Raw genomic sequence first — 14,057 nt, forward strand, 5'->3', positions numbered from 1 at the left:
GAGTCCGCCTGTCGATGCAGGAGACACGGGTTCATGCCCCGGTCCGGGAAGATCCCACATGCTGTGGAGCGGCTGGGCCCGTGCGCCATGGCCGCTGAGCCTGCGCGTCCGCGTCCGGAGCCTGCGCTCTGCAACGGGAGAGGCCACAACAGTGAGAGGCCAGCATATAACAAAAAAACAAACAAAAAAACTAAACATACAAATACTCTATAGCCTAGCAATTGCACTCCTGGGTATTTATCCCAGAGAATAAAGACTTATGTTTACACAAAAATCTGCAAATGAATGCTTGTAGCAGTTCATAATAGCCAACGCTGGAAACAACCTAGATGTCCTTCTAGCTAAGGACTAGCTAAATAAACTGAAGTACATCCACACCACAGAATACCATTTAGCAACAGTAAGAAACATATTGATATACATATGCTCAACAATCTAGATGAATCTCTGTAGAATCATGCTGAGTGAAAAAATCCAATTTTAGAAAGTAACTATTATATGATTCCATTTATATAACTTTTTTTTTTTGCGGTATGCGGGCCTCTCACTGTTGTGGCCTCTCCCGTTGCGGAGCACAGGCTCCGGACCGGATGCACAGGCTCAGCAGCCATGGCTCACCGGCCTAGCCGACCAGGGAAGCCCTATATAACATTCTTGAAATGACAAAGCTATAGAAATGAAGAATAGATTACTAGTTACCAGGGATTAAGGAAGGGGTAGAAGTGAGAAGGGGAAGGAAATGGGTGTGGCTATGAAAGGGCAACATGAGAGATTCTCAGGAGGTGATGGAAATGTTCAGTATCTTGACTGCATTTTTGTCAATAACCTGGTCTTGATGTCATACTATAGTTCTGCAAAATGTTACCATTAGGGGAAATGGAATAAAGGGTAAAGGGTACATGGGAGCTTTCTGTATTATTTCTTACAATTGCATGTGAATCTGCAATTATCTTAAAAATTTAATAAATAATTAAAAAATCAGTAAGAAATTATCCCCTGCCCCACCCCAGGCAAATAGTAACAGTTATCATCAGAGGCAGCTCACCGGCCTCCCGCAAACGGCAGTGGACCGGAGCCGGGGTCCTGCCCGCGGGTGCAAAAACCCGGCGGGCGCGCTCGCCCCTCCCACTTCGCCCAACGGCTCCCGCCACTGCAGGCCCCGCCCTACCGCTTAAGTCCCTCCTCCTCGCTCGTCCGTTTAGCCTACCCAGTTCCAGAGTCCAGGCCTCTCAGCGACCACAGCGCTAGGCCTGCCCCCGTCCTTGGGTCGCGAGCGCCGAAGTCATCGAACGCAGCCAATGGATGGTGCGGTGGCGGCACCGCGGGAGGTTCGATTGACCGGGCCTGGCGGGACCTGGGAGTCCTGGCGGCTGTTAACGCGCGCTTTGGGAAGAGGGAGGTTGAGGGGGAGTGATTGGGATTGAGCATCCTTGCCGCTCTTTCCAGCCTCGCCTGGGATTACCCTCCCAAGGCCGGGTCTTCTACTTGTCCTGACTGGACCCCTGCTCGGCCTCCCTCAGTCCGGCATCCGCACTCCTCCGGACTCGCCCTCCCCAGGCCTCGAATTTTCACCGCTGTAGCCTCTCTCCTGGCCTGTGATTACCCTTTCCACCCCGCAGCTACCCTCTGCCTTCACGTCCACCTGGGAACATTATCTCGACTCCACTCTGCTCAGTCTGGCAGTCTACCTTGCCTCTTTGCCCCATCCCAGACCTCTACTCATTTCTGCTTGGGTATTTCCTTTTTGGCCTTCTCTTCTGCCTCGGCTGCCTCGGCTAACTGGAGACCGACACTTTCACAGTTTGGGCCCAGACCTCAGCCCCTGGCTGTAATTCCTCCATCCATGCTCCCTCTTTAATTAGCCCATGCTCTCAGTAATGTAGCAGCCCGCTCTTTACCAGGCTGGTTCTGCGTTCTCAGCTGTTGGGTGCCTTTGACCTTTGGCTGATGGGTACTTGACATTTTATGTTCCTGGGCCCAGAATGGTAAATATGGGCCTAGGGGAGGCTGTGGCTAGCGCTATGGCGGTGTCTAATGGGCTCACTTTCCGTCCTCTCCTTACAGAGGAGGAGCTTAGCTCCCAGTCAGCTGGCCAAGAGAAAACCGGAAGGCGGACCCTGTGATGAGGAAGACTGGCGGCCTGAAGCAGTGGTGAGTCCTCTGCCCTCAAGGGGATAGGGAAGGTGGGGGTGCAGGCTGTTGAGGCAGAAAGGAACCCTAGACCTGGTTTCTGGGGTTACATGGAGTGAACCCCGTCACCTCCAGAAGCCTCTTTCAGTAAACTTCAATGAGTGCTTGCTATGTGTCAGGCATTGAACCACATAAATAAAATCTTTGTTCTCAAGGTGCTCATTAGAAGCTAATATGCCTCAATCTTCCTGGTTAGGAAGGGGCATTCCAAAGCAGAGAGCTGATTGGGTTGGGCTTTTGGCTCCCTTGGGAAAAAAAGGGGGTTCCCCAACAGCAACTAGCAGCCCGCTCTTTGTCACCTGCCCAATGTCACAGAACAGTAGAGTGTACTGGGCCTACCTTAGAGTCTGAGCTCCCTTGGGCCTAGATTGGAGGGGTAATGCCCCTCCAGTCCCTGCAAATACTCAAGGGCACTATGTTCGACTTTGGACTGGGCTCTGCCTTGGAGGCTTTCTGGGGCTGGCTGTGGGCAGGACCTGTGTAACCAAAATCGGTAGGAAGATGTAGTATGTACTTCAGAGAGCAATCCAAGAAGCAGTGTTTGGCCACTGGAACTTTGGAGGAAGAGATTAGCTAAGGAACTTCTCAAAGGCATTTTTGGGCGGGGTTAGTGAGTGAATAAAAGCCTGTAGAGAGAGCGGAAGTGGCCTGGTGTTTCTGTTTCAGGTATGCCTTAGCTTCAAATACCTTGGCAACCTGGTGCAAGTGGGTTCTTGCCTGATGGCTCAGTGGGGCTTACTCTGTAGTTGTACTGCTGGTGTGCAGGCGGCTCCTCTACCTGTGAGGGAGACACATTGGCTGCCCCTTGCCACTTACATGGGTCTCAGACTTGAACTTGGGGCAGAACTTGGTGCTGTCTGCTACTGGTTGCTTCAGAAAATGCTTTCAGTGCTGGTGTTCTCACTGCTATGGTGTGGCTGGTTGAGAGTGGTCTCAGAGGCCTGGGAGTTGGGAGCAGCTGAACTCTTGCCCTCCATTGGTAAACTCAGGGAGGGAAGCAAAGGGTCACTCAGTATTCCTTGGGGCTTTTAGAGTGAAGATTTGCGGGCAGCATGACTCTGTGCTACTGATGGACTTGCCCTTCACAGGTCCACTTCATTTACCTCTACTAGTGCCCTTCAGATTAGGCAAGTTCTTTAACCTCATTAAGCTCCAGTTTTCTCACCTGTTAAATCAGGATATAAACGTGTATTTTAGGATTACTGTGAAGATGATACACGATAATATTGTACATGTGAAGAGTTTAGCACAGTGCCTGGCACTTAAGCATTTGAAATGTTAGTTGCCATTGTGGTGAACTCTATATCTCCCAGACTTCACCTTCCCCAATTCTCTCTCCTAGACTCCTAAGAAACGGAAATCCAGCAGTGAGACTCAGAGCCAGGAGTGTTTTCTGTCTCCTTTTCGGAAACCTTTGACTCACCTAACGAATCGACCACCGTGTCTGGACAGCAGTCAACATGTAAGCCCTAACTGCAACCTGCCAATGTCTTTGTGTGCCCTGTTTTGTCTAGGGAGGCTCCCTCGGTCCTCACACAGTAGCCAGCAGATGCTTTAGTGGGGGCTTTGGGCCTGCCCACAGCTTCTGGGACCTGGAAAAGGCCTGACCTCTTTCCTTAGAGATTGTGTGCCTGACTTGGAATTCCCCTTGTTCATATTTAGTTGAGCACCAGATCTCAGGTGGCTCAGGTTGCTGAGGACAAGAGGGTGCAGGAGAGTGAAGGCTATGGCAGGGTGTTGAAACCTGTCAGAGAACTGTCTCTGACTCTGCATATGGCTTCTAAGAAGTACCAGAGTCCTACAGCTTTCACGTGTATCCTCTAGTAAAATCAAAGGTAATCATCAAGTGGCAGGTTCTGTGCATTATTTCATGTAACTCTCATTTTTTAAGATGAGGAAGCTGAGTCTCAGAGAAGTTAAGTAATTTGCTCAAAGTTACAGAGTTGTCAGATCTGCCTAGCTCCATCCAAAGCTTTTTCCTCCAAACTCTCTGAGGGACAGAGTGACACCATCTCCAAAAACCCTTGGATTGTGATAAGAGTGATAAAAGTGTCTTCTGTTATTCCTAACAAACCCCTTTCAGCCACACCTGAATTTGCTAATGAGATGACTTTGTAAAGCACTTAACTTTGGGGCTGGTTGCCAGGGGAACCAAACCACCAATGGCCAATGTTTAATCGGTCCTACTCTTTACAAACCCAAAAGGTATGGGAGGGTTTGGAGAACTTCCTGGTTGTTGACTTGGTGAGCTGGAAGTCGGGAAGGGGCACACCCGAAACTCCCCTGGGACAGAAGTTTCTGTGCTCACCACCCTTCCAGACCTCCCTCTGTGTGTCTCTTCATCTGGCTATTCATTCATATCTTTTAATATCCTTTGTGATAAATCAGTAATCTAGTAAGTAAACTATCTGAGTTCTGTGAGCCACCTAGCGAATTAATCGAACCCAAGGAGGGGGTTGTGGGAACATTTGATTTATAGCTTGTGGTCAGAAGCACAGGTAACCACCTGGACTTGAGATTTGCATCTGAAGCACTGGGGAAGGCAGTCACGTGGGACTGAACCCTTTTAGGATCTGATGCTTTCTCCTGGAAGATAGTGTTGGAATTAAGTTGTAGGGCACCTACATGGAGCCGAAGATTTGCTTCATGTATGGAAAACCCACACATCTGGTGTCAGAAGAAGTGTAGTATTGAGAGTAGAGGAGACACAGGATTGTGTTTTTACTTTACAGGGACATTTTGAAGGAAAAATGGGAGTATGTTGATGGGAATGTGTAGTGGAGGTTAGTTATCTGTGCATTCAGCAAACACTTAAAAACATTTTCACATAGTATTTGATGAATACAAAAACACATATGTATAATGTATATAAAATATAAAACAAACACTTGTGAACCCACCATCCGGGACTAGAACATCATCAAATTCATAATCCCTTTTCTCATTCCCAGAGGTAGCCACTATCCTGAATTATATTCATCATCCCTTGCTTTTTGTGATAGTTTTACCATATATATATAATTCAGTAAGTAATACATTGTTTAATCGTTTTCTTGAGCTTTAAAAAGTGGTGTGTAGTCCTTCGGGACTGTTTTCATTCCGGATTCATTTTGTTGTCCTATAGAACTATATGACATAAGTGCGGATGTGGTGGGTGTATGCAAACAGGGGGCCTAACAGTCTGGAGGCTGGTGGAGACCCGAATCTGAGGGACATGCTGATTAGGTTGAGTTCTGAAGGATGCGAGGAGTTTGCCAGGTGAAGAGAACAGGAAGTTTTCTAGATAGAGGGAACAGCCTGTTTGAAAGCTGTGGAGGAAGGGTCCCCAAAGGCAAAAATGCTTCAGGACCACAAAAGTCAGTGCAGCTCTGGAGATGAAGACTTTAGCCTTAGACACAATCAATTTTAAGTCCTGTAGGATGTCTGGGTTTGCGGATGTGGGTGTGGTACCTAGGAGGGAGTTATGGACTGGAAATAGATTTGGGGTGATTGGCATAGAGTTTGTTTGACCTACAAAGTGTATTGGAGTGTCCATGTGAACGTACAGTTAGAAGAGCTTAGGGCTGAGCCCTGAGGAACACTGACTTTTAAAGGGATTGGGCAGAGGAAGAAGAGTGCACTAGGGCACTGAGCATGAGGTCCCAGAAAGGCAAAATACTGGGAGAGTGGTGTCATGGAAGTCAAAAGCAGAGAATCTTTGAGAGGAAGGAGTGGCCAGCTTTGTCTGGTAAGATAGGGTAGAAACATATCCCTTGGAGTTAAGGTCTTGTAGGCCATTGGTGACCTTGGCCAGAATCACTTCAGAAGAGTGGAAGGGGCAGAAGATAGGAGGAGTGAGAGATAAGGAAGGGGAGACAGACTACTCTTTCTAGAAGTTTGAAGGGGAGGAGATAAGAAGTCAAAGGACATTTTGTTTTTGAGATAGGAGAGAGTTAAGCTTTTTTTTTTTTAACATCTTTATTGGGGTTAAGCATGTTTTAAATGCTGGTGAGAAAGAGCTAGTAGAGAGGGAGAAGTTGAGACAACAGGAGAGATCAGGCACACCTGATAGAGTGACTCTGTGGAAGAGGGAAGCTTTGACCTTGCGGGGGAGGAGGGATGTTCTTCTCCCTCTTCTATCATCAGAAGGAAAGGGTGGTATGAATTTTCAGTAACTAAATAAAGTGAGAGCATGCTTTCTCCTCTGCCTCTGTCAGAGTCTAGTGAGTACTACCAGACCAGATTCTTGGAGGCTGGCCATTGCGAGTCTTGCAGGCTCTGCCCTCAGATGTTTTTGGCCATGGGTCCTCACCTTCTTCCACAGTAGTTGTACAAGCCTGCACTTCTACCTGCAGAACTTGTGGCTCCTGGGTTTTACTGAACGTCTTTTTAAATTTGGAGCATAAATTCTTGGCTACTTAGAGCTTCAATACTAGCCTCTTATATTGACAGTCTTGAAAATAATAGTTTCAGAATTAAAAGTAGAATTGACGCCAAGTTAGGAAAGAAATTAGAGTCCATTTCCTTCCTTTTCCTCTCCTTTGACTTAAAGGTAGCTTTTTGTTAGCATGTTCTATATATGAGTTTCTCATCATTGCTATGGTAATTAAACATAGTCAAAAGATTTTATTCAGCTGCAAAGAAACACGCAAATAAAGAATTTGGGCCTTTCTCCAACCCTGGGCTTGTCGTGTTATTTAGTGTGGTGATGAAGTTCAGTTCTCCACGTTCCTTTTCTATCTTCCAATAGATTGCCAAATATATTCATTACATTTTTCCTATTTAAACTACATTGAGTTTCTAGAATTTAATTTATAATCTGTATAGAAGTGAGTCAGAATTAAAAAGGTAAGAATTTCAGGGCAAGACAGGCTTGCTTTTTTCCCTATTAAAATACCTTATTGCTAGAAGGGAGTACTTTTCATTACTTCTTTTTGCACTAATGTATTCCACTAAGACTACCTTTAGGGTTTCTGCTCTTGTTTTCGCCTTGCTCTCTTGGGTTCTAGCTCTTATTTTGTTGAGGTTTACAGTCTGTCGTAATTCCCTGAGGGCTCAGGTGCATATAGATCAGAACTTTGATGGGAGTTTTCAGGTAGCTCAGGAGCTGGCACTGCGGACTCCCCTGCCTCCTGCCCCAGCCCCGTAGCCCAGTGCTGATTCCAGGCCGAAGTGATGGCACAGAGACTTCCTGTCACCCTTGTCCCTTGCTTTTTCTTGGTGATTGGCTTCCCCTCTCTCTCATGTCCTCTTTCTCATGTTTTTCCCTCTTTTGTGCCTTCCCATGGCAGGAAGCTGCTGACTCTGGGCTGATCCACATGGCTATACTCAAACAGGTTGGATTAGGAAGCCATATTGCCCAGTAGTTACAAGTAAGGGCCTGGAATCAGGAAAGTCCTGCAAATGTCATGGCTGTGTGACTTGGGAAACCACTCAGCCTCAATTTGCTCATCTGTAAAATGGGGATGCCAGTAATATATGGACCTCATAGGACTGTTAATGAGGATTAAATGGTAACATGAATGCGAGGGCTTAGCACCGCATCTGGCATACATTGTTAATCATCATTATTGTTGTCACTTTTGCTGTTGTTGTCAACATTATTTTACTAGTACTACCACTCCTTTTACTCCTGCTACCACTACTCTTTGAAGGGCTGTTTAGTTCCCAAGGAGGCTGATGTGAGAGTTGATACGGGAATTGGATGCAGTAGGCAGAACTGATATGACAAAAAAGGAAATGTGCGCTATGCTTGGAAAGGTGTAACCCTGTAGGACAGTGGTTAAATCCAGACATTGGAGTTCTGTTAGTACTGGGATTGGGTGAGTTTGTGGTGCTTTCTTCTTAAGGCGCTGCAGCCTAGGGAATAGTTAGGTGTCCTTACTTGGCATGGTCTTTCATAAGCTAAAGGCTCTGAGCCTTGTGGTTGACCAAGGCTAGGTATTTGCTTTGGCACTCTCTTGTCCCTGGGGATTTGTGGAACCTTATGCAAAGCCTCAAAGGTAAAAGCCATTGTACCAAACCTAATTTAATATGGAGCACATCTCCTTCTGTTCTAGATGCATCTGAATGAAACATAATCAAAATACAATGCTCTGAATGTATTACGATGCTTAAACAGGCATTTTAGACTGCATTTGTAAAAATATTATCCCATAACATCTCCAATCAGTCCTGAATCCCTGTTTCTTCTCTTTTTAGGAAGCATTTATTCGAAGCATTTTGTCAAAGCCTTTCAAAATCCCCATTCCAAATTATCAAGGTAAAAATGGAGACTTTTCTATTTCTTAAATTAGTCACGTGTGAATATGCCTGAATAGATAAAAACCTCTGCTTTTGTAAGTACAGCTTACCTTGGAATTAAAGATGCCAGTCCAGTGGTGACTATGTATGGGGTGACCTTCCCGGGGCCTGCGTAAAGTCTGTGTTTGACAGCTTCGGCAAAGGCTACCAAGACTAACTGCCCCTCATCTTCTTGGTGGGGATATGTCAGTGTTCAGGAAGCTCCTGGTGGGCCAGGGTGGCTGATGGACCCAGGCTATATTCAGTCCAAGTGAGTTCAGTAGCATTTCCTTTATGAGGTTGACTCTGTCAGAGGCATAGGTTCTATAGGGTTTCCCCCTGTCTTATGTAGGGCATAGAATTGTGCTAAAACTGGGGGCTGAGAGGGAGGAGGCGAACTCTCAAGACCTCTCAGTCTTGAAAGGTCCCTTTAGGGTTTCAGACCTTTCCAGGATTGATCTAAGATGAACGAGACTTGGCCCTCCAGAAGTTTGTAGTTGAATGGGAGAAGTCATATGGAGAAAACTCTGATCTGAGGCAGACTGGGGTAATGGTCAGGCATAGGTGCCCAAACTGCTTTTGGAGAGGTTTTTGGGAGAGGGGGTCATATGGAAGCTTAGGAAAGTTTATGTGAAGGATAGGCATTTGAGCTGGGCCTGCTGGAGCTCCTCAACTTAGAGGCTTAGGTGACAAATTGTTGGTTTCTAGGTCCTCTGGGCTTTCGGGCATTGGGCCTCAAAAGGGCTGGGGTCCGCCGGGCCCTCCATGACCCTCTGGAAGAAGGTGCCTTGGTTCTGTACGAGCCTCCCTTGCTGAGCGCCCACGACCAGCTGAAGCTTGACAAGTATGTGCACTGGTATTTCTTGAGCAGTTCTGGTCCTATAAGTGCACAAACCTGGAGGGCAGAGAGCATTTTGGTGTGATTTCACCTTGGGACCTGCATGTTTTCAGAGTGCTGTCATGACTACTGTACCATCCAGAGTGAGTAGGTGGGGAAGGAGAGTGCCTGGGGAGGAACATGTGGACATGTCCAGTTGGTGGGGTTTCCTCATCCATTCCTACTGGGCTCACTCAGGGGCACAGGGAAGGTTAAGGTGATGACATAGGGAACCCATCTCCATCTCCTAACTTTCTCACCCTGGAGAGGAATTTGCTATGGTTTGATTGCACCAGGCCAAGGAGGTCCTCTCTTAGGCAGCTGCCTCTGAATCAACAGGACACAACTTTCTGAGGGTGTGGCCTTGCCCGTGGCTGAGCTCCATGTTTTCTTTGTTGTGTTTTCTCAGGGAAAAACTCCCTGTCCATGTGGTCGTTGATCCTATTCTCAGTAAGGTCTTGAGGCCTCATCAGAGAGAGGTAAATGGGGGGTGGGGGGGTGAGTTTGGGCTAGGGTAGGGGCTGCACCTGAGGGGCTGTCATCCCTGGGGCAGCAGCAGTGTGGATGCCAAAGTGGGCTGAGTGCTGTTATTCCCCAGGGAGTGAAGTTCCTGTGGGAGTGTGTCACCAGTCGGCGCATCCCTGGTAGCCATGGCTGCATCATGGCTGATGAGATGGGCCTGGGCAAGACGCTGCAATGCATCACATTGATGTGGACGCTTTTGCGCCAGAGTCCAGAGTGCAAGCCAGAAATTGACAAGGCAGTGGTGGTGTCGCCCTCCAGCCTAGTGAAGAACTGGTACAATGAAGTTGGGAAATGGCTTGGAGGGAGGATCCAACCTCTAGCCATCGACGGAGGCTCTAAGGACGAGATAGACCAAAAGCTGGGTAGGAGCCTTAACAAACATGGCCGCACTCCTCCATACAACCTGCTCCTGTCTTAAGTGTATCCTCACTGATGGCCAGGGTTGAGGGCAGGGGGGGGGGGTGACAGAAAGTAGAATTCCTGTGGAAAGAGTTGAAATAGTTATTTCCAGGCTAAATTAAAGAATCATCAAACTGGCTTTTTCTTTATGATATTCTCAGATTTGTTCCCTTGACACCTTTTTTGTTGTAGAAGGATTTATGAACCAGCGTGGAGCCAGAGTGCCTTCTCCCATCCTCATCATTTCCTATGAGACTTTCCGCCTTCATGTCGGAGTCCTCCGGAGAGGGAGTGTTGGACTGGTCATATGTGATGAGGTACTTGACGCTCAGCTGTCTGGGTGGTAAGAGAAAGTCTGTCGATGTCTTCTCACTGAGAACTGCCATCCAAGGGCTGTGCCAGTTACTGGGGGATGCAGAGGACAGAACATACTGCCTTGGAGGAGGCAAATGGGAGGGAGAGCCCATGGTACCAATATGCCGAAAGAGGGGTTAAGCAGAGCTTGGAATGCCAAGGAGAGTGAGGTGCTGTGGGCTGATTGGTTTTGTTGCCTCTAGACAGTTTTCCTAGACCAAAGGACTTTGAAGGGTGGGAGGGATTTGGATGGGTAGAGAGACATGGTACAGTGTTTAGGGGAATAGGTTCTAGGGTCAGAGAGATCTTTGTTCAAATCCTGGCTCTGCCACTTATCAGAGTAAGTGGTAAGTTACTTAACCACCCAAGCCTCTTTTTCTGTGTCAATAAAATGGGTGATAATATCTGCCTTATGGGATTATTGTGAGCATTAAATGAAGGAAAGCTTTTATCACAGTGCCTTGTATGTCATAAGACCTTGGTACATGTCAGCTCTGGGTGTTTTTTCGTTTTTTGTTGTTGCTGTTTGTTTTTTTTAATAATTCACCTTTAAAAATAATTATTTTAAATTCTGTTTTATTTTTTGGGTGTGCCACATGGCATGTGGGATCTAGTTCCCTGACCAGGGATCGAACCCATGCTCACTGTAGTGGAAGCGCAGAGTCTTAACCACTGGACCGCCAGGGAAGTTTCTTATCTGTATCTATCTCATGCAGGGCCTTTTATTTATTTATTTATATCATTCATTCATTTATTGGCTGCGTAGGATCTTCGTTGCTGTGCGTGGGCTTTCTCTAGCTGTGGTGAGTGGGGGCTACTCTTTGTTGCGGCACGCAGGCTTCTACTTGCGGTGGCTTCTCTTGTTGAGCACAGGCTCTAGGTGTGCAGGCTTCAGTAGTTGCAGCACACGGGCTCAGTAGTTGTGGCTCGCGGGCTCTAGAGCACAGGCTCAGTAGTTGTGGCTCATGGGCTTAGTTGCTCCGTGGCACGTGGGATCTTCCCGGTCCAGGGCTCGAACCTGTGTCCCCTGCATTGGCAGGCAGATTCTTAACCACTGTGCCGCCAGGGAAGTCCCTTAATTTTTTTTTTATGTACTATGTACTTATTTATTTAATTAATTAATTTTTTTTTGGCTGCGTCGGGTCTTGGTTGCAGCACGCAGGATTTTCATTGAGGCATGTGGGATCTTTCATGTGGCGTGTGGGCTTCTCTCTAATTGTGGCCTGCAGGTTTTCTCTCCTCTAGTTGTGGCATGAAGGTTCCAGAGTGCGTGGGCTATGTAGTTTGCGGCACGCAGGCTCTCTAGTTGAGGTGCGTGAGCTCAGTAGTAGTGGTGTGCGGGCCTATCTGCCCTGCGGCTTTTGGGAACCTAGTTCCCCGACCAAGAATCCAACGCACGTCCCCTGTATTGGAAGGCAGATTCTTTACCACTGGACCACCAAGGCAGTCCCCTCAGCTTTGGTTTTTATTCTAGGCTGAGAGGACTCGTGAACAGAAGCACAGAGTTAGGAAAGTCCAGTGTGGATAGTCCATACACCTTGTGAGTCTGTGTTGACTCTCTGGGACTAAGGAAAATACATCAGTTGTTACTCTCTGGCCTTTTCCAACACTGTACATGAAGGGTGGTAGGGATGCAACTACTTGGAAAGGAGTGAGGGTGGCTGGGAGCTTCCCAGTATAAAGAATTTCCCACGTCTTTAGCGGACTTGACTACCCTGAGCCTGCTGCCATTGTTTACATCTTGGGGAAAGTAAGGTCACTTTGCACACCCCTGGGGCTTTAGTGGAGAGGTGGCTGAAAGACTTGGCCCCATCTGTCAACTGATTGGCAGGCTTGACTGTGCTCTGGGGACTATAGATTACCTTGTATCTGAGGGTTTGGGGAGAGGACAGAGAAGAAAAGCTTACTTTGGGGTACCATGTTTGCTAGTAGTGAGCTGTTTCCCAGTTGAGCTTTTGTCCTTATGAAGAGTCTGGCATGTCTGCCAACTTTTGATACCCTGATGGGCCATTTCTTGGTAGGAGTAAGAGATTTAGCAGATTGAGATGGGGTATGCACGTGGCCACTGTCCAGGACCCTGGCATTTGCTTCATCACCATGGAGGGGGACGGTGCCAGGAGCCTGGTCTAGAAGCCAGGGCATTGGGGAAGGGAAGGGAAGGCAGGCTCTTGAGCCCTTGAGGACTGGGCGGCATCTAGATTTTCTTCTGCTCTACAGTGTTTCGTTTCTTCCTCATTCTCTCCTGTTTTCTGAGCTGACTGGCATGAGGGACCAGGCTGCCTCTTGCCACACTGCAGGGTCCTGGCCCTCCCTTCTGCTCTTCTACCTTTTATTTATTTATGGTTTTTTTCTTTTTTTTCTACCTTTTATTTGTCAGCAGTGTGTTAATTGTCAGAGACCTGAGGAAGCCAAAGTCCTGAAAGATAGTCAGCCTACTCTAGAAGTTTGTCCTGTTTGGATCTGGGAAAGAGAAGGTTCTGCCCCAGGCTTTCATGTTCCCAGCTTCCTCCCAGCTGATGCTTTTCTCTGGAACACAGAAATAATAACATAATAATAGCATAATAACTGTACAGAATCTTGATCCACATTGTAATCTGAGTTAGACAGGGCAAGTCAGAACACTTGGGATCAGCGTTGGCTTTGCCACTTGTAAGCATGACTGCAGATGAGACTGCTCTGAGACTATAGAGTAGATAGCACATGGTCTACCTGAAAGGGACATGATACAGATCAAGAAAGAGGATATAGGGAAGCATTTTGTAAGGTGTATGAACAGGGGAGGGATTGACGTCATCATCATCGTCATCATCTCAGTTTTGGAGATGAGGAGACTGAAACTCAGAGAAGTGCTGGATCCAGGTCTCAGATTTTAAGTCCTGGCTCTTTCTTCTCCCTTAATGCCTTGGTTGTAACCAAAGCTTGGTGTAGGGAGAAGCTTGGCTTGGTTATGGAAGGACTTGTCCCTGTATGCCTCATCTGGACCCATGTATGTTCCTTTACAAGTGCTAGAACACAAAGCAAGTCAGATGCTGGGAAATGCAGTAAAAACAAGAATCTACTCATGGGGCTCATGTTTCAGAGAGACAAGTGGTGGTATTTAATCTTGGTGTCATTTTTTGCTTTTAAAAGGATAAGCTGAGAATTCTGCCAGAACAGAAGTTTAGCAGCAGCTTATAAATAAGAACTCTGACAACTTTTCATCTGGCCAAACATTTGATTTGCTGATATGCCAGCATTTGGGTTTTAAATCTGTGGCCGATGGTGGCAGGAGCCAGGTCTGGAGCCAGGAAGGTCCCATGGGAGCTGGGGTTGGCTTTCCCTTTCACAGAGACCCACAGGGGTAGTGCATCAGTTCAGTTCATTAATTGAGTTATTAAGTACCTGTTTTGTGTCAGGCCCTGGGGATCTCATGATTGCCAGCCATCAGGGAGCTTCAGTTTAGAGGGATCCA

General features: G+C 47.2%; 1 protein-coding gene across 6 annotated transcripts in view; it reads left to right on the forward strand.

The window, feature by feature from the left end:
- The first annotated feature begins 1,226 nt into the window (after positions 1-1,226).
- The window catches only part of RAD54L (RAD54 like), a 30,645-nt gene continuing 17,814 nt past the window's right edge, over positions 1,227-14,057 (forward strand). For 4 of the 6 annotated variants that reach the window (XR_004349111.1, XM_032626072.1, XM_032626084.1 and 1 more), the window contains exons 1-8: positions 1,227-1,328; positions 2,065-2,151; positions 3,533-3,652; positions 8,371-8,431; positions 9,160-9,295; positions 9,738-9,807; positions 9,927-10,215; positions 10,445-10,569. Coding sequence is in view for 5 of the 6 variants with exons in the window: in XM_032626072.1 (XP_032481963.1) it covers positions 1,299-1,328; positions 2,065-2,151; positions 3,533-3,652; positions 8,371-8,431; positions 9,160-9,295; positions 9,738-9,807; positions 9,927-10,215; positions 10,445-10,569 (918 nt within the window). In the remaining variant the exon portion in view is untranslated. Of the gene's footprint in view, positions 1,329-1,352; positions 1,986-2,064; positions 2,152-3,532; positions 3,653-8,370; positions 8,432-9,159; positions 9,296-9,737; positions 9,808-9,926; positions 10,216-10,444; positions 10,570-14,057 lie in introns of those variants that run through there. The other 2 variants (XM_032626093.1, XM_032626103.1) reach the window with 2 other exon arrangements.

This window comes from Phocoena sinus, chromosome 1, assembly GCF_008692025.1.
Source record: "Phocoena sinus isolate mPhoSin1 chromosome 1, mPhoSin1.pri, whole genome shotgun sequence".
Classification (NCBI taxonomy): domain Eukaryota; kingdom Metazoa; phylum Chordata; class Mammalia; order Artiodactyla; family Phocoenidae; genus Phocoena; species Phocoena sinus.